The sequence below is a fragment of the Mercurialis annua genome, linkage group LG2, assembly GCF_937616625.2.
Source record: "Mercurialis annua linkage group LG2, ddMerAnnu1.2, whole genome shotgun sequence".
In the NCBI taxonomy this organism is placed as follows: domain Eukaryota; kingdom Viridiplantae; phylum Streptophyta; class Magnoliopsida; order Malpighiales; family Euphorbiaceae; genus Mercurialis; species Mercurialis annua.
In genome coordinates this window covers 57552461-57573126 of record NC_065571.1, presented here as the reverse complement: position 1 = coordinate 57573126, position 20666 = coordinate 57552461, and the positions used below count along the sequence as shown (strand labels likewise).

At 31.4% G+C, this 20666-nt stretch overlaps 3 protein-coding genes across 3 annotated transcripts; all 3 read left to right on the top strand.

Moving 5' to 3' along the window:
- Nucleotides 1-2330: 2330 nt before the first annotated feature.
- Nucleotides 2331-5620, top strand: LOC126669576 (protein YIP4b-like). The gene is made up of 3 exons (XM_050363082.2): nucleotides 2331-2923; nucleotides 4879-4953; nucleotides 5158-5620. Exons 1-3 carry the CDS (start codon nucleotides 2423-2425, stop codon nucleotides 5416-5418), a joined length of 837 nt encoding a protein of 278 aa, XP_050219039.1. The 5' UTR covers nucleotides 2331-2422; the 3' UTR covers nucleotides 5419-5620.
- A 1270-nt stretch (nucleotides 5621-6890) lies between these two features.
- LOC126669846 (hydroxyproline O-galactosyltransferase GALT3) lies at nucleotides 6891-8016 on the top strand. Its single transcript, XM_050363413.2, has one exon. It carries the CDS (start codon nucleotides 6907-6909, stop codon nucleotides 7909-7911), a length of 1005 nt encoding a protein of 334 aa, XP_050219370.1. The 5' UTR covers nucleotides 6891-6906; the 3' UTR covers nucleotides 7912-8016.
- A 5800-nt stretch (nucleotides 8017-13816) lies between these two features.
- Nucleotides 13817-15650, top strand: LOC126670691 (AAA-ATPase At5g57480-like). Its single transcript, XM_050364503.2, has one exon. It carries the CDS (start codon nucleotides 13881-13883, stop codon nucleotides 15426-15428), a length of 1548 nt encoding a protein of 515 aa, XP_050220460.1. The 5' UTR covers nucleotides 13817-13880; the 3' UTR covers nucleotides 15429-15650.
- Nucleotides 15651-20666: the final 5016 nt, after the last annotated feature.

Here is a 20666-nt window from a genome sequence, read left to right as displayed (position 1 = left end):
TGTTTAATGCACATGAAGAGAGTTAAATCTTTAAAGTTATTTTGGTTTCAGTAAGTGTAAGACGTTCTTGAAATTTGTATGATTTTCCTCAAAACCTCTTTTGTAATAAATTCAGTTTGGACCTAAAATAAAAAATATGACGTTAATCACAGTTTATTGGAGAATTGAAGTTAAAGTAGAGATTGTTGAATATTGCCTGAAATTCTATTGATTTGGGACACTATTTGTTACATATTTGGATGAAGGATAATTTTATTGTCATTATATATTATAAAGTATTATCAAATTCGGATCAATTAATACTCCTAATACTATATAGACAATTCGTTCACTATATATACCCTTACTATTTAACTTTTAGAGTAACCTATCACATAAATGTAGTAAATAAAAGGTGTGTGTGTGACGTGGTGCGTATGAATTTGGTGATCTTCCATCAATTTTGTACTCGTTTTGGTAATTAGTGGATGATTTGATTCTTTTTTTTTGGATGTAAGCTTTAATGCTGAATTATGTAAATTTCTTGTATTTTTTTTATTTCTCTATATTGTTATTTGTTAGGTCAAATTCATAATTGGATATCTAGTAAATAGTTTTGATTCCGCTACACATACTAATATGGTCAGCCAAATCGACTGCAAGAGTCTCAACTCTAATTACAATAATTAGGTCAAATTTTATAATAGGTTGAAGTTACTTGACAATATAATCTGTCACCCAATATAAAATTTCAAAAAACTTGATCTGAAAATAAAATCTGACTAAAAGGGCATAAAATTTATAGATTTATAATCAATTTGGAAAATAATATTTTAAGTCGTAAAAGTTATATTTGTAAACTAATGTTTCAAATAAAAATGCAAGAAAATCAGAATGGCCGGTTTTTAGACGAAGTACCATCAAATGATTGAGTGCAAAATATCGGATCATAAATTTAATATTTTTTATTGAAATAAAAAAAATTACCATGCAAAGCTCTTTATTTAAAGAAGTTACAAACTCATGCCGGGTAGATAAAATCCATAAAAAATAAATAAAACAAAACAATAGAGGAAAGCAATTTGGTGAAAATCAAAAAATCACGGGCCAAATATAATTTTAGCAAAAATGACTGGAAACCCACCTCTCTCTATGAGATAATGCGGCTATAATTTAAAGAAGAGTTGAAAGAGTTAAGAAGAGAGAAAGGAGAAATTCATTTTCTATAAACCTTTATTGAAAGAGGTAAAAATTTATAAATTTTATATTTATGAAATGTGGAATTCATTGATTTATTGATTCCATCATTTGTTATAAATATAAAAACAATAGACTTATGAGAATAATTTTAAAATACTAGTTTCATATTACATGTTATACACGTGGCTCGTAACGTAACTCGTCAATGAACATATTAGTAAATTTAATATAATTATATCAATTTTTTATTTATAATTAATATTAAATTAGTCAAGAATTTTTACAAAAGTAAATATAATATATTCGGTTATAAAATATTTTTCCATACTGAATAATAAGATAGAAATTTAAATAATAATATATTGACCAAATACAGTATTTTAATTTTGTAATTCAATCAAACTAAAAGATAGGTATTCCTACTAATTTGTTGAGAATTTAATTATTTTTTACATACTAAAAACTAAATTGGAGATAATTTAACTACCTATTCTAATTAGAACTTTAATTACAATAGTGATTAATTAAATAACTAATTAGTTAATGACTATAAAACCTCTATTTAGTAGTAAACTGAAAAAGATTATTCAGTAAATTAGCCTGTCCCCCATCCCCCATCCGTGCTTTTATATATAGTATAGATAGATTAAAATTTTAAAACAATCCATCACTTTTTAAAGGAAAAAACGTATTAAATATTTGTAACGATCTAATTTTAAAATTTAAAACGTTACATGTCAAATTCTGACATTTCTATTTTTTTAAAATTTTGTAGTCCAATTGTCTTCCGGCAATTTGTTGATTTGTTCATATGTGGCATACTAGAGACTATTATATACTCAAATGGTTGTATGCCACGTTTAAGAATAGTTATTGAATAAATATCCGTTTGGTTCATCGAGTAGCAATTATATAGAATTGTTATTTTATAATTTTGTAGAATACATATTCCTCTCAAAACGTAAAAATACAAGAGATTTGCGGGAACCAAACATAGCCTTAGAGACTATAGTGTAAGGAAAAGATAATTTGGGGAACGTAGATGAAAATAAGCCACAGGTAGAGTGAGCAAATATGGTACTGTTATTCAGCTCTTGCAAACGGCAGCGTTTATTAACTGCTAAAACAAAAATGGAAAATCCTTCATTAAATCATTTCTTCAAAACCCAAATTCTTTTGCTTCAACATACAACCAAAATTTTCCATCACTTTCCCAGGAAACCAAAATAAAAATCCCCAGAAAATGTCGCACAGCGACACAATCCCTCTGCATGCATCCTCCCAATCAGACATTGACGAGATCGAAAACCTAATCAACGCCAGTGTCCAATCGGGTCCAGCCACCGTCCTCCCGGCCCGCCCGCCCAGTCCTCCGAGAATCCCAGTTTCTTCCTCACCCTTCATCCATTCAAACCTCCCTCCTTTGCCCCCACAAAAAACATCGGTACCGGCAGCCGCACCGTTACCACCACCACCACCTGCAAGTAATCGATCGAGTAATATTAACAACGGTGGTACAGGTGCAACCGGGTTCGGATCTGCTCCGAATACTTTAACGGAGCCGGTATGGGACACGGTGAAAAGGGATCTGTCGAGAATTGTGAGTAATTTGAAGCTGGTGGTCTTTCCGAATCCGTACAGAGAGGATCCTGGTAAAGCGTTGAGAGATTGGGATCTTTGGGGCCCTTTTTTCTTCATTGTGTTTCTGGGTCTTACTCTTTCTTGGTCCGCTTCTGTCAAGAAGGCAAGTCATTTTTTTATTTATATTAGTTTTACTATATATGAAATGCAATTGTTAATGAATTTAATCGGTTTCGGAGTGTCTTTAACATTGGGGTTTCGGATATGATTGAAAAATAAAAAAAGGGGTGCTTGATCGAAAGGATGATTAACGAATTGTAAATTAAATTTGTTATATACTATCGCTTTTTTAAATGTTGATCCATTCGGTAAAACCCCGAATAGATAGGTATTTTGAAATGTGCTCTGAGGATCTGTTTTGGATTTAGTTGTCTTTGAGCTAGGTGTTAAGTGTTCTCTTGTAATGATTGTTTTAGTTGCACATTTGTGATAGTTTCATGCTTAGCTTTGTGACTTGCCATTTTAATGAGCTTTGCAGTGTCTTGCATACATCTTGTAGTTGTCTCAGAACCTGCCAGTGTCTCTGTTCTTTAGTTGAATGCCTGAATAGAATTCGAAAATGTGTGATTTTATAATTTATTGGGCCAGCTAAGCACATAGTGTCACTTTTCTTGTGAGTGTTCTATTTTTGAACTTAAGTTTTGAGCATTGGATATTTAGAGCAATGTGTTTCAGCTTTTGATAACACCTAATCTTCTTAGTTTGAATTGCCAGAATTAGGTTGTTTTAGCAGGCCATTATTCCTTTTGTACACAACTTGCTGGCTTATGTGATTAAACACCTTGCAATGCTTAGTTAGTAGTCTAGTGAACATTTATGCGCAGTTGGGAGCTCTTCTTACCTTGTTTAACAGTCACTTCCTTTGAAATTAAGTTACAGAGTTTGATTATTGAGTTCTTGGGCATCTTTTACTGAAGTGATTAGTATCAATGTTATGTCAAACCACTAGATTATTGCAGCTCTTGTGTTCTCTCGGTTTGCATTAGCTTCTGACCCTTCAATTAATTAGTTTTTGTTATACTGTTGGCATATTTTTGGATTTCGAAATACATTTTTGTCTTCGATTTTCTGCTTGGAAGCTGGAATGTCCCTATTAACATTTTAATATGTTTGTATATGAAATTATACTTTGTTATTGTAATGGATCACCATTTATGGGTGAAACCACATTAATTTTTGTGTATATCAGGGTATCAGATTTTTTTGTGGTTGATACTGACATTAAGTTCTTTTTTTAATAATAGGTCTATTGATCAAAGGTTTGATGTCTTTTTCAACGTATGTTGGTTTAGCAAAGTTATGAAAGCGGATCTAGACTAGTAGAAATATTAAATGCTAGAGGAACTTGCATGAGCAACATGAGTTAAAGAATTTTAAATAATACAAGTGCTACAAAATTTAATGATTTTTTGTTAGCAAGAATAATTAATGGTAATATGATTGATGATTGTAGGAACGATGTGCTATGGTTTGATGACATAGATGAGTATCGATTTGGAATTCGAGAGAGAGAATGATGTATCTTCATTTCCTATAAAGTACTATCATCTTCAAGTTATCTGAAATCTAATTGAATTCAGAGTGCTAATTGTATGATCGTTTCCAGAAGCATGAATAACTTAATTAAACAAGAGATTTTAAGGTTCCAAATGGATACATTTATCACGCAGCATGATTTAAAGTACTCGGTCTTAAACACACTCTTTAGTGACTGTTGCTATTAACATTTTATTCACTATTATATGCTTTACTAGACATTTAAATATTCTCACACAATTATTGGTGGTGATCATGCTTCATGTTTGATGACAGTATAAAACTACTATCATGCAAGAATAGAATAATGTCATTGTTTGTTGTTCATTCTTTTATGTATTTCGTTATGTATCTTTCCGCTTCATTTATGAGGAAGGATATATATGTTTTGATTGGATTATCGGAAGTCTAGCAACTGATCCAACTCATGCTTTGCCTTTTTTTTGTTGGTTAAAGTTCAATACAAACCTCTAATTACCAAACAAAGAATATAATCTAACGGTTTGGTTTTTCTCTTCCCAGTCTGAGGTTTTCGCAGTCGCATTTGCTCTACTTGCAGCTGGTGCAGTAATCTTGACATTGAATGTTCTGCTACTGGTAATAGCCTCTCTCTTTCTTTCTCTCACTGATAGTTTTAGCACACATATGCATACTAGAGCATGTCTATGCTCACAAATCTGGCCCTAGCTTTTAATGTATATGATCTAGTTGTTTTTTTAATTACTAAATGCATATAGATGATCGTGATGTATTGTGGAAAATATGAAGCCTTCAAGATAATCTCATGTTATATTCTTTCAGGGCGGGCACATAATTTTCTTCCAAAGTCTAAGTCTCTTGGGTTATTGTCTCTTCCCTCTGGATGTTGGAGCAGTAATCTGTATGTTGAAGGACAATGTTATCGTAAAAATGATCGTGGTTTGTGTGACATTGGCATGGAGCTCATGGGCTGCCTATCCGTTCATGAGTTCAGCTGTCAACCCAAGAAGAAAGGCTCTTGCACTTTACCCTGTTTTTCTTATGTATGTATCCGTTGGTTTCCTCATTATCGCCATTGATTAATGCGACAGTGAACCCCATTATTGGGGCTGTCATAAGCAGCCAACAGTCGAAACACACATGAAGTACATAGGAAATTTTTGTGATGTTTTTTGTTCATGTAATATTGTCTTTTTGGCCATTTTCGGACTTGGATATTGTGGAGACTCCATCTTCCTTTATACTCGTATAAGAAAAAACTATAATGTGGTTCAACATTGTATTTGGTATATTTCTCAAGTGGAGAGAGTTACAGGATGGTGTTAGAAGTAGATGAAACAAAGTGGGGGTCTGTCTTTGAACTTTTCTTTTTCTTTTTAAGGGACCGTCTTTTAGTTCCTGCTCTGACGGGGAAAACTGTGTAGGATCTGCTGCATATATAACATCAGCAGCAAAGATGGAATGGTAGTTTTAAATTTGAGACCTGTAATTGGCATTTCATAAAAGACCAAAATTGCCTCACCTCGTTTTTTATTCTAGGCTTCTGAAATTGTTAATTTTATCCTATTTTTTTAATTTGAGCTTCAATTGTACCTATTTTTTCAAATTGAAGTTTTTTTTACTCTGAAAAAGTTTCAAATATCGCAACCATTTAATTTTTGAAATTGTGAAGCAGATTTCCGTTTTTTGACGTTTTTTATACAAAATGACACTGTTTTTGATATTTTTGGCTACTTTTTTTGCTGAAAAATGACTAATTAAATAGCTACAACCATTAATGTTGGATTTAAATGCAAATGTCTCTTTTTAAAATAATTTGAAAGATTTTTTTCAATCCTTGGCCAATTTATTTTGTGTTGTCATATGGAGGTGTAGTAATTAAACCTATTTATTTTGTAAAAACAAACATTTTAGAGGGTGATAAATGGTTAATTGCAATGATTTTTGGGTTTATTAATCCCTGCTAAATCACATGCACTAATATCCAAGGAGAAGATGCACATGCTACCCATATTAAATATTGTTCTACTATGTTTTTTGTAAACAAAGAAACCTAAAGAAAAGTATGCATATTTTTCTGAGGTCATGGTATTTGCTTATTTTTCAAGTACGATGATCTACACTTTATCTAAAAAGACCTTGAAGTCGACTCTACACAATTCATGCAAAAATACCTAATTACGAAAAGTTGACCTAAATGGCTAGCTTCAGTTTATGTGCACAATACGTTCAATCACATTAGGCTGTATTCCATTTCTTCTTCGTCTGAAAATGAAATGACAAAACTTGGAATGTACGCCCTAATCAAAGGAGAAGATGCAGGAGGCTACGTAAACGTGAGAAAGGACTAAAACCTCCTTAATATACCCTGCTAATCCCTAATTCTACAAAGGACAAAATGGAAAAAAAATCATTATCCCCCATGTTATTTTCCTCCACCACCTTCCTTATAGGATAATAAAAGTCAAAAATGATAATCTAAATCAAAGAAAATGACAACTTATGCTTTATATCTAAGACATTATGAAAATTATTAATATCACAATGGACTCAAATCCTAAATCTCCCAATATGCACATGCTACCCATAATTCATACCATAGTTCAATCACAAAAAAGGTTTCAAAATTTAGTAACAATGAAGGCTCCAAGATCAGATCGAAAAGGATTCATACTCTCTTCTTTGTTATTCATCTTGTTCCTTTGTGCTTTCGCTTCCATCAACGAATTTCGATTCGACAAGCTATTGAAGTTAGGAAGATGCGCATTCTCTAATGCATCTTCAACAAAATTTCTTGCTACGAATTCTTCATCTAGTAACGACGATATTCGCATACTCATTGGTATATTGACATTGCCTGATCAATACCATCGTCGAGATTTTCTACGTATGATATACGGAACACAATCTGTAATCGGTGCACAAGTTGACGTAAAGTTTGTATTTTGCAATTTGACGAAAGAAGATCAACAGGTACTCGTTGCACTTGAAATAATGCGGTACGACGATATAATCATACTCAATTGCAAAGAGAATATGAACAAGGGTAAGACGTATACGTACTTTTCGAGCTTGCCCGAAATGCTAAACGATACTGATAAGGCTTACCCTCCTTATCATTATGTAATGAAAGCTGATGATGATACTTATATTAGGTTAGCAAGCTTGGTAGAGTCACTAAAGCCATTGCCAAGAGAAGATCTATACTATGGTTATGTTATTCCGTGCCCTAGCATGGATCCTTTCGTGCATTATATGTCCGGAATGGGGTATATGGTTTCGTGGGATATCGTAGAGTGGATTAGGGTTTCGGAAATTCCAAAAAATCATATGGAAGGTCCAGAGGATAAAATATTTGGTGATTGGATTCGAGAAGGGCATAAAGCAAAAAACAGATATAATGGTAAGTGGTCTATGTATAATTTTCCTGAGCCACCTACGAGATGCACTCATGAGCTTTGGCCAGACACAATCGCAGTTCATCTTTTGAAGAATCAAGAGAAGTGGATTCAGACACTAAAGTATTTTAATGTTACTGATAATCTTAAACCTTCTAAATTGTATCATATACCATAGGTACGGTATTATGTTTCTTCTTTTTAGATGATTAAACATTTTTTTGACTTGTACAATTTTATGCAATAAATTTTGATTAATTGTCACCAATGATGTTTTTGTCTTCTCTCTGTTTCGGAACTTGTTTTTGTCTTCTCAAGAGTCTGTCTTTAGTTCTTGCTCTTACAGGAAAAAAATGTGTAAGATCAGCTGCATAAATAACATGCAGAGATGAAATGTATGAAGTCTTTTGATTTGTATAGTGAACTGGAGAGCATGGTTTGGTGGGATCGGAATAAAATCGACCAAACAGAAATTAACTGAGCTCGGTGGAAAAGATCGTGTATGCCAAAATACCTTGGGGAAAGTAGGTTCAAGAAGGTTCGTGAGTTCAACTTATTAATTGTGCAAGCTAAACTGTCCTGGTTGTTAATCACATACAAAGGGACCTTCAGAGGGAAGTATATATTTTGCTGATGGCATTTTTTGAATGCTAAGTTAGATCATAATCCTGCCTATACTTGGCGTAGTATTTTCGCTACTCAGGAGATTTTAAAACAAGGTGTGAGGAGAAGGGTTGGTAATTTGGGCTATAAACAAACTGAGCTACTCGTGAGCAGCTTGGTATTCTGCTCGATAAGAGCGTGGTTTGTGTTCGTTCGCATTATAAACAAATCGAAGTCGAGTTTGATTTTATGTTTATTTATTTAAACGAGTCAAATATGAATATAGTTATGTTCGGCTTGTTTATGTTCATGAACAGCTTGTTTAATTATTCGTGAATGAGCTCGATTAAGAGTTCTTAAACGAGCTCGTATAGGAGCTCAATAAAGATTCCACAAATTGATTTGTATAAAAACTCGATAAATATTTATTTGGATTTAAATTAAATATACTTTTTTTTTTATAAGCCCATCCCGTTTCCAAAATTTCGCCCTGACTAATCCGGATCCGACCCGCGTCGCGCATCTGGCATGGTGGGTGAGTCTGCTAGTGGGAATTTTCTGCATTCACAAGGACTCGAACCCGAGACCTTGTTTAAGCAATACCAAGCCGCTTACCACTTGGACCAGCTCCCATTGGTAAAATAAATATACTTTATTATTTTAATATATTAAAACTATTTTATTGTAAACAAAATTAATAGATTAAATTATTTTGATAGAAAAAAAAAATTATATAGTTTTAGTTCATGTTCGTGTTCATCCGTTTATTTGTTAAACGAACGAGCTCGTGAACAATATCCTCATGAACTCGTTCGTGAACTTGTTCACTTAGAAGTTAAACGAACAAATATAAATTAAACACGAACCAAATATATAAATCAAATATGAATACCTTATTTAAAGGTCGAATGAGCATGTGGACACCTCGTTCATGTAACGAGCTGGACATGAACACCTCAAAACTCGGCTCGGCTCGATTCATTCACACCCCTAGATATAATATGATTGAAATTTATGCAATTGCATTCTTGAAAGATTAAATTGGTAAAAAAAAGTAGATGTACAATAGAAAAAAAAATAGTTAAGGAATATTATAAGTTAAAATAATATAGTAAGGGGTTAAGTATCCAAAAAATAAATTTAAAGGGCCTCGGCTCTCTTTTCAAAAATTTAAAAGCTTTTCTTGCAATTTCTAAAATATTAAATGTCTAAATTGCCCAAAAAAAAACTAAAAAAAATTATAACTTCTTTTAAATAATTTTCTTTATCAGTAGGTAGAATCTAATTAATTATGTCGGTTGTTAATAGTTATTTTATGAATATCAGTTGTTAATAGTTAGTTGCCGCTGCCAGTCGTTAGATGTTAAGTTGGTCTTAAACTACTTGACCCTAGTGAGACTTAAAACCGAAACCTTATGAATATAATTGGAATTTTAACTATTTATGGATCAGGTCTTATTGGCTTTAAAATAACTTGAAAGGTTCCTTTGGCCAAATATCTTTTTGGTCACATGGAGATAGTAATTAAACATTAGTTTATTTTGTAGAAACAAACAATTTAGAGGGTAATAAATGGTTAATTGCAATAATTTATGGGTTTATTACCCCTGCCAAATCACATGCACAAATGTCCATTAAGAAAGTATTGAACATTATATTCTTTGTTTTTACTATATTTATACCAAAGTGGTTAAATTGTGTGGTTTGTGGGAGGATCTGTGCAGAAGTAAAACGAATCCTCCTCTTTATTTTAACCACACCCAGTGACAGTGTCCCTTTGCTAGATCTTCAAATATTATACGTTATCTCTCCCATCTCATTTCACAATCCCCACTTTTTTCATGTCAGCACAAACACAACTAAAACATAAATATTACTCCTATTTTTGTTTTTCAAATTTATAGTGGTTTTCCATCATTAAACTTACCAATAATACACCCCCGAATTTATGATATAGGATTATTTAACTTAATGTTTACTTTTTTTGAACAACTAACCATGCAACTCTTCATTTTTAAGTCAGATTATCCCATTATTATATTTTTAAAATGCGTAAATATAAATCGACAGAAGGATGCGAAACAAATTTAGAAAATTTCCTAATTGTTGCGATAAAATTATCCTATACTGATTTTTTTGCAACAAAAATATAAATTATGGAGTAATCTTATCCAAAAATAAAGAGTTTTGAGGTCAGTAGCTCAAAAAAGTAAAAATTAAGTTAAATGACCATGTATCACAAGTTCAGGGGACGCGTTAAACTTTATTAATAAATTTATTATTATAAAAAGAGTATATGCAACTCTTTTATATTTAATATCTAATAAATTAATAATTCAGGTAATCAATATAATTTTAAAAAACGTAAAGTTAAAATCAGATAAATTCAAATAAAAGGTCAGGGACCAGATAAACAAAAAATGTCATTTTAAATCTTTTACTTCTGTTTATCTTTATATTTAACTTTAGATCTTTGTCTTTCATTAACTTTTTTCATCTTCATAATTTTTTTATGACTCTGTCTAATTCATGACATTTGTCGTATTTGAAAGACAAAAAATTATTCATAATATTTGTCCCTTTAAAATATCAATAAAGCATTATTCGATCTTTTTTAAATTTGTTTCTTATTAATTTATTGAAAAAATATAATAACAGAAATAAAATTAGTGATCATGGATGTCAAGTTTTAATATAGAGTTAATTCAATTAAAATTTATGAATTAAATAATATGTATTAATTATTTTTTTGTTGTGTCCAAATGCAATAAATATATGGAATTATTTAATACCATACTTTTACAACTTAACTACAACAATTTTGACCAATTTTCTATATCTTTCACCCGGTATCCTGTTTTTTAAAACTAATTTTAAAAATAATTCTTATTAATTAAGACTTTCTTTCTTAATACTCATTCTCTCTCTTTTGTTTCCAACACAAAAATTCCACGTTCTTCGTTGTCTTCTCTCTTTCTTTCTTTTTATTTAATTTTTTTTCTCTATTTTTTAGATCTGTAATTCTTTTTTCGATCTGCGACCAGAACATCATAGTCGCTATTTTTCTTCCGGTTGCATCATCGTCGCTATCTTTTTAGTGGTTTCATCGTCATTGCATTTTTTTCGCTGATTTTTTCTCGCGCGTTTCTTCTGATGTATTACTCGACGGCGTTTTTAGTTTTTTTTTTTAGTTTTTTTGTTATAATTTAGATTTTTTTGTAAATAGATTATTGTATATTTATTATTTTTTTTGTTTATAAAATTTTTCTATCTTTCATATAATTATTTTGTCTTTCTCTTCTTTACAGATTTGTTTTTTTTTTTTTTTTGATGTTAATAATTTTGTAAGCAACAAATTGATTTATTATTTGCAATATTTTTATGGTGTATTTATGTTTTAAGGTATATTTTCCTGATATTTCTACGGTGTTTTGTGGTGTATCTGTGGTGTTTTTATGTATTTTTGCTACTAATTTCGTCCAACGAATTAATTTATATTTTTATGATGTTTTTATTGTGTTTTTATACTAAAAAAATCATACAGATACACCATAAATACATTATAAAAAGTATTATAAAAACATCATAGGAAAAACACTATAAAAACACCACCAGAAAATACAAAAAAATATAAAAATCTACAGAAGAAAGACATAAAACGTAAAAAAATTAAAAAATATATTTTTAAAATTAAAACTCTAAAATAGATATCTCAGATAAAAAAAGTACGGCATGTAAATAAGTTAAAAAAGGTGTTAAGATAATTATATTTTTAAAAGAGAAATTTTAGAAAAGGAAAAAGGGTTATTATTCCCTTATGGTTTATCTTGAGGATCAATAAGCCCTTAACATCCGAAAAGATTCAAATATGCCCTTAATATCTTAAAAGGTGAATAACTATGCCTTCAATTTGGACATATAAAAAGATGTTGGAGGCTTCGTTGTTAAAATCAGAGGCCTGATTGTTCACTTTTTAAGATGTTGGATGCATATTTAAACCTTTTCGGACGTTGAAAGCTCATTTGATCCTGAAGTTAAACTATAAAGATATAAATGATCCTTTTTTTTAGGAAATTTCCTCTAAATATATATCGGAGGTAGTAATTTTAATAATGTTTTTTTATTAGTTTCTAATTCTATTAAAATACTAAACTTATTGTCTATTTTTTATTTTTATTTTTAAATAACTTCATAACTTCTCTAAAAAAATTACATTCATTAATTTGCCTTTTTATGAAGGACTAATTTAACATATTCAAAGCCTCCATAAAAGAGTACTCTAAAATGTGAAAATAATAAATAACAAAAACAAAAACCATCCTGTAAATCACTCTCTCCAAAGATAGGTCCCATTTCTGATCTTCTCCAACTCCAAAATCCAAAAACCCTTTTTGTTTTTTTCTTCAATTCTCTGCTGTTTTCCTTGTACTTTTACATCTCTCTATCCCCACCTTTCCTTTTACTTTTTAAATTTTTCTCAATAAATTTTATTATAATGTGGAATCAGTTCCACTTTCGAACTTGTGCCTTAAATTTAAATAAATATTTTTAATACTCTGTTCTATTTTATTTGTTCTATTTTTTATTTTTAATATTTCAAAATAATTGTCACAATTTGATTTTAGACACATGCTTTTCTCTTTTACCTTCAGTATTAATAAATTTTAATTAATGTGTATAATGAACAATGGTGTTTAATTATTTTATATTTTCAATATAAAAATTATACTACTGTTTAATTATATAAAAAAACATTTAATGTTATTTTCAGTGCATTGAGAACACTTGTCTTTTTAATATAAATGACAACTCAATAGCCAAGAAACATAATATTCCCTCCATTTTTTTTAGTTGTCACTTTAGGCAAATGCATTTTTCCATCAATAGTTGTCTTTTTAAAAATTTAAGATAACATTAGCTATTATCTTCCAAATTTATCCCTCCCCTAATAAATGATTTTATGACTCAATTTACATAAACATTTATTATATAATAGGGTTATATGAGTATTTACTCCTATAATTTAAGACAAAAACCCCACTTTCTTAATATGTGCAACTTTTGCTAAATGGACAACTAAAAAAAAATAGAGGGAGTAAAAAGTATAGAAAGAAGAATGTATTGGTATTCTTTTTTAATATGTGCGAAAATAGAAATATGACTAATAAAATAAAACGGATGAAATATTTTTAATCAATTTAATTTTTCAATTTATATTTTAGAGTCAAATAAGATATTTTTAATATTTATAATCTCAAACGCTATTAATTTAGATCAAATAAGTTTAAATTTGTATATTTCAAATACATAATTTATTTGACTTTAAGACGCAAATTTAAAATTTTAATTATTAAAATTTATTTAATTTTGAAATACAAATTCAGAATTTTAAATAATTAAAAACAATTAAAAGTAACTTATTCAATCCGAGATACAAATTTAAAATTCGAATGGACCCCTTTGTTTAGTTTTGTTCCCTCTATTATAATTTGTCTATAAATCAAACCAAACTCACCCTCTCTTCCATTACCTCAAAACACTCAAATGAAAGAATTCTGGACATCTTTCGCTTCAATTCTCGGCGTTTTAGCCTTCTGTCAAACTCTAACCCAAATCCTCTTCCCACCGGAGCTCCGTTTCGCCTCCGTCAAACTCTTCAACCGCATCTTCTCCTCCTTCTCCTCCTCCTGCTACTTCGACATAACCGAAATAGACGGCGTCAACACCAACGAGCTTTACAACGCCATCCAGCTCTACCTCAGCTCCTCCGTCTCCATCTCCGGCAGCCGCTTAAGCCTCACCCGGGCTCTCAACTCCAGCGCCATTACCTTCGGCCTAACCAACAACGACTCCATTTTCGACACATTTAACGGCGTCACCGTCCACTGGGAACACGTCGTCACCCAGCGGCAATCCCAGACCTTCTCATGGCGGCCGTTACCGGAGGAAAAGCGAGGTTTTACACTACGGATCAAGAAAAAGGATAAGTCTTTAGTTCTTGATAAGTATCTTGATTACATTATGGATAGAGCCAATGAAATTCGCCGGAAAAACCAAGATCGGCTGTTGTACACGAATTCCCGAGGTGGGTCGTTGGATTCGAGAGGCCATCCATGGGAATCGGTGCCGTTTAAGCATCCGAGTACGTTCGAAACGCTGGCGATGGACCCGGTTAAGAAGCAAGAAATAATGGAGGATTTGAAGGATTTTGCCAAGGGGAAATCTTTTTATCAGAAAACTGGAAGGGCTTGGAAAAGAGGGTATTTGCTATATGGTCCTCCCGGTACTGGAAAATCTAGTATGATCGCCGCCATGGCTAATTTTCTTGGCTATGATATTTATGATCTTGAGCTAACTGAGGTACACACTAACTCTGAGCTTAGGAAACTTTTAATGAAGACTACTTCCAAGTCAATCATAGTCATAGAAGATATTGATTGTTCTATTACTTTGAGCAACAGAAAAAAAACCGGTAATTCAGTTAGGACTTACTATGATAATGATATAATTCGCGGCGGCGGAGGGGGAGGAGGTGGTGGTGGTGGTGGGGAAGAGGGTGGAAATTCTATAACTTTATCTGGGTTGCTAAATTTTACTGATGGGTTATGGTCATGTTGTGGAAGTGAAAGGATTTTTGTGTTTACTACTAATCATATTGAGAAGCTTGATTCTGCATTATTGAGATGTGGGAGAATGGATATGCATATTTTCATGAGTTATTGTTCATTTCCTGCTTTGAAAATTCTGTTAAAAAATTATTTAGGGTATGATTATGATTATGAGATTGGAAGGGGTTTAAATGATGGGATTTTGAAGGAGTTAGAGAAAGTTATTGATAAAGCAGAAATGACACCGGCTGATGTGAGTGAAGTTTTGATCAAGAATAGGAGAAATAAGGACAAGGCTGTAATGGAATTACTTGGTGCATTGAAGGAAAGGAATTTGAAGATAAATGGAGGACTAGTTGGCAAAAATGTGAATGATTTTGAAGATGAAGAGCAAGAAAAAAGAGCATTGGATAGTCCAAAAGAAGGTTTAGAATGTGAAGAGGAAAATTGCAAGAAAAAAGATGATGATGAGAAGATCAAGTGATATTAAAATATTTAAAATTAATGGTTTAGCCTTTTTTCCTTTTTGTTTTTTTGTTTTATTTTTATTTAGCTATATTTAAGAAAGAACAATGTAGATTGGTTATTGGGAGTATTAAAATTTTGTTGGTGGGGTGGGCTAGTAGCTGGTGGAGGGAAGTTAAAAAACTGTAATGGATAATATTAGGTCTTTCATTTTTTCTCTATTATATTAAATATTATTGTATGTTTTTTGAGCTTATTATAATTAAATAATGTAAGTAGCATTGTATGATATACAGATAAGCTTATTTTGCATGTGATTTGGTTGGCCATGTGGGACTGCTTATTTGGGGTAGGGTGTAACCTAGTCGGTCTAATTTGTGAGCTATTCGGAATCAATACGGAAATATTTGAAATCAAATCGATTAATTTTGAGTTGAGCTATTCGAATTATTTATCGAGTCAATATTGAATCGAGATCGACCTTCAGTTTTTCTAATGTGTTTTGTTTCAGACTCTCAAAACAGAAGTCAGCCGAATTTGAATTGAGTTTTGTACTTTAAATATTAATTTAGAATCGAGTTTGAATTTATAAGTATTTTCATTTGACTCGAATACTTTCTCTCTTTCTCTTCAACCATCTCTAAATTTTAAAATGTATCTCACTCATTCCTATATTTCAAATTTATACTATTCCTAACATTTATAGCGTATTCCAGTTGCTTCTATATTTTAAGTTTATATTCTGCCTTTTTAACATCATCAAATTTACAAATGCGATTTGTGGCTGATATTCACCAGTTATTTATTAATTTTAGGGTTAATGTAAAAAAAATCATGAACTTTACATGTTTTCTCATTTTAATCACGTGTTTTAAATTTTCTCATTTTCATACATGAACTACCACTTTTTCTCAAATTCATGCATGGTGCTAAGGTGGCACTCATTCATTGGTGTAAAATGACCTCCACCTCAGCGAATTACACCAATGGATCCATGACACCTCAGCACCGTGCATGAATTTGAGAAAAAATGTTAGTTCGTGCATGAAAATGAAAAAATTTAAATTGCGTAATTAAAATGAGAAAACGTGTAATTCACCCTTAATTTTATTAACACATACTACCAAAGGCACATGCCACTTCAGCAAAGTTTGATGGAGTTAGAAAAAATGACAGTAGGGATAGTTGGATATAAATTTAAGGCCTAATAAAAAAAACAAAACTTTGCAATTTGTTGCAATTTTATCCAAACTTTTTAATTTTTGCAATAATATTCAAATTGCAGTTTTTGTTGCAATAATAGCCAAAGTGATGGCTAAATTTGTTGTTTTCAATTAAGATATTAGGCTATTATTATTTTTTGATGTATAATAATATAGCAAAAGTCCCAAGAAATGACAAAATACTCAAAAAATGACATAAAAAGTGCAATTTGACTATTATTGCAATAAAATAATGCAATTTGGATATTATTGCAAAAATTAAAAGATTTGTATAAAATTGTAACAAGTCATAAAAGTTTTTTTTTTGCCATTAAAATTGAATTTAAATTACATGGATGGTTAGGTTATGTTTTAAATTATAGGACATCGGAAAAAAGAAAATAAAATTCGAAGACCGTTGATAAAAATTACCCTTGATTTGGGTTTAGATTTATGCAAGAATTTTTCTTCCTAATAGTTTCTTAATAAATTGTAATAGGAAGAGCTTCTAATGTGAGAATGTAACAAAGAACCTACAATTATCAAATTTTCAAAATTAATTTTAGGTAAATATCTTAAGAAACTTCCAATTTTTAGCCCCATTTTAATTATATTATGATTTTGTAAAATCGCCAACTTTATCTACAACTGCATCTTTCACTTTCAATTGTATTCACAAATATTAAATTAATCTTTTTTTTTATTTTAAAAAAGTTCAAATAAGTTCTTCATTTTATATTTTTCGAGCGGAAAAGAGTTCAAATAAGTCATTCATAAGATTTTCTTGACTTTTTTTCGAGTGTGATAAGCCAATTTTACAAATTAAGTACAATTGAAAATGAAAAATGGAAATTTGAATAAAATGGCAATTTTATAAAATTAGAATGTAACTGAAAAAGGCTAAAAAATGAATATTTTATCTTTAAATGCAATCACTTGGAGTATGTCAGTTATATCTTTATTTAGTTGATTAAGATAGATATGATGCAAATAAGGGATTTCAATACGATTGATATTTTTAGTTCAAAAATTTAACCATTTTTCAAAAATATAGAATAAATTTTATTTTTGATAACTTTATTTATTTATAAAGAAAAAGAATTAAAAAAATCAAATTACTTTTCATGTAAGAGTTGTTTAGTAGTGTTTGGATGAACAATTAAATACTCTCTCTCTCTCTCTCTCTCTCAAAAATGGATAATATTTTAAATGTCTTAAAATTTAAGTAATTTTTTTTATTTTAGTTAGTTTAGTTAAAATATCAATTTTACTTTTCATTAATTTCAATTATTAATATATTTTAATTAATAAATTTTTCAAATAATTAAGATATACTTATAAGTTAAATTTATTACATACATTTGTTATTTACAATATTATCTTTTGTACTATATACTCTATGAAATAAATCACATAATGATACAGCACCATCTTGAGAGATTTCTTTCTTTAAATAAATCGTACCTTTTAAAAATTGTTGTAATTACAAAAAGCCCCTAATAAACATTCCAAACTGGCAGCAGTGGGTGGATTGTGTATGCACATGCGAAATGAAATGCACCTTATGACAATATAAAAGGAGTGCCTTTCCCTACAACTTCTTTTCTTCACCCTTTGGGTTCTCTTGCCCCTTCTTCACTAAATTAAAATATTTTAACAAAGAGAACAAAATTAAAATAAATAAGTAAATTGGTTTTGTTGTTTTTATTAGCTAAATCCATCTTGAAATTCCCTTACTTTTAGGGCTGTGCAGAAACCGAACCAGACCGAGAAACCGGACCGAACCGAACCGAACCGTAGTTTGGTGATTGGTTCGGTTATTTGGTTAAATTGGTCTGGTTCGGTTTCAGATAATTGAATTTACGGTTTTCGGTAAACGGTGCGGTTTAGAGGCTTGGTAAACCGAACCGACCGAAAAACCGATAAAACCGAAGCATATAAAACGATGTCGTTTTATACACACGTGGGACGCATGTGAGAAGCCTCTAGAAACACTGCGGAACCCTCTTCTCTCACCCCAACCGACGCGGTTTAACCTTGGTATAAAAGCCTCCTTATAAAAAATTAAACCCTAATTTCTCATTCTCATTCATTTCTCTCGCTGCTACCGTTTCCTCTCCCCAATCCTCTCCTCTCTGACTCTCTCTAACCCTAATTCCCTTTCTACTTTCCAACGAACCCTAATTAATTCTCTGAAACCTCTCAATCAGTCATTCATTATTCATTAATACTCTTCACTCTTCACTCAGTATCTAAAACCTAATATATACACTTAGTCATGTGCAGTTTTCTCAAACCAAAATGCGTTTTTTCTTGGTAAGTCGATGGCCGATGGGGGCCTCTGATTTTCTCTTTAATTTTCAATATATATTCTATACTCTATCTAATATGATGTTATGATTTTTTGTTTCTACTCTGGTGTTGGATCTCAATCTCTGGTGTGCGATTGATGTGTGAATCGGATGGTACCAATTACCAAATAAAGGTATGAGCCTCTGGCTTTGGCTCTGTTTTTTTGTATGTTACTTTCTTTTAAATTCTTTTTAAATCTAATATGTTTTTACTTTCTCTGGTATATGTTTGGTTCCTGAATCGTTCGGTTTCTGTTTGATTTGGTGACTCTCTATCTCTGAATATATGGATCCAAAAGGTATGAAGTTGATTTTGACGATTTTAAAAGTTTTATGTTTTAACTTCAATGTAAATCGTGAACTCTAATATGATTTCATTTTTTCTGTTATATGTTTGGTTGCTATCCGATTCGGTGATTCTCTGAAAATCTGGAATGGTTGCTTGCTGGCTCTGGCTGATTCTTTTGGTTCGCGGTGCTATATTGAAAAAGGTATGATCAACTCATAGTTTATTGAATTCATAAGTTGAGTCTGTTTCTGTGTTTCATGTCTGATGTTGTCATCTGATATGAATATGATCTTGTATAATCTATAGGTCTACTGGTTTACATTATTGATTGGTGGTGGAAGCAATAGGTTGTGTAGTCCCTGTGTTTGAACTGATTCATTAACTTAGTGAATCAGTTGGTGGAAGCACTAATCTACTTGTTGCTAAATTGGTTTATCAGTTGCATCTTAATATGGTGAGAATGTTAATTGTCTATGATTTTGATTCAATTAGTTGTATATGTTAGTTTGTTGATGTGATTAATTGATTGGTTGCATCTATATTTTGCTCAGATGTCTAACTGTGAGCAAGAGCCTGTTGTTGTTGATTCTGGTGACAGTGGTGAGTTACCTCTGGCCTCAGAGCAGCAGCATGGTGTTGCTGGTGAGGGCTCATCTCAGCCCTCTCAGCAGCAACATGTTGTTGATGCTGATGGTACTGGAAATAAACCAAAACCAGTAGACAAGAAAAGAAAGGCCCCTGTAGTTAGATCCAAAGTCTGGGATCACTTTGAACGCATTTGTGATGAAAATGGTAAACTGTTGTTGGCTAAGTGTATGTATTGTAAAAAAGTTTATAACTCTGACACTAAATTGAATGGCACCTCTACACTTAGATCACATAATATGGCATGCTTAAAAAATCCTCATAGTAAAGACACTAGGCAAGCCTTGCTTACATTGCAGCCTGTTGTTATATGTGATGGGGAAGGGGGGATGGACAGTTAGGGTCTTGGAAGTTTTCACAAGATGCTGTGAGGGATGCTCTTGCTTATATGATTGTAGTTGATGAGCTTCCCTTCAGATTTGTTGAGGGTATGGGCTTTAGAAAGTTGATGAATGTTGCCTGTCCTAGGTTTAAAATACCATCTAGGTGGACTATAACCAGAGACTGCCACCAATTGTATCTTGATGAGAAGTTAAAACTGAAAAATGTGTTAAAAAATCAAAGTCAAAGAGTCAGTATTACAACTGATACGTGGACCAGTATTCAAAGGGTCAACTATATGTGTGTAACATGCCATTGGATTGACAATGATTGGAACTTGCATAAGAGAATTATTTCATTTGTTCCTGTATGTGGCCATAAGGGTGATTACATCTCTAAAACCTTAGAAAACTGTCTTCTTGCATGGGGTCTGAAAAAAGTGTTTACTG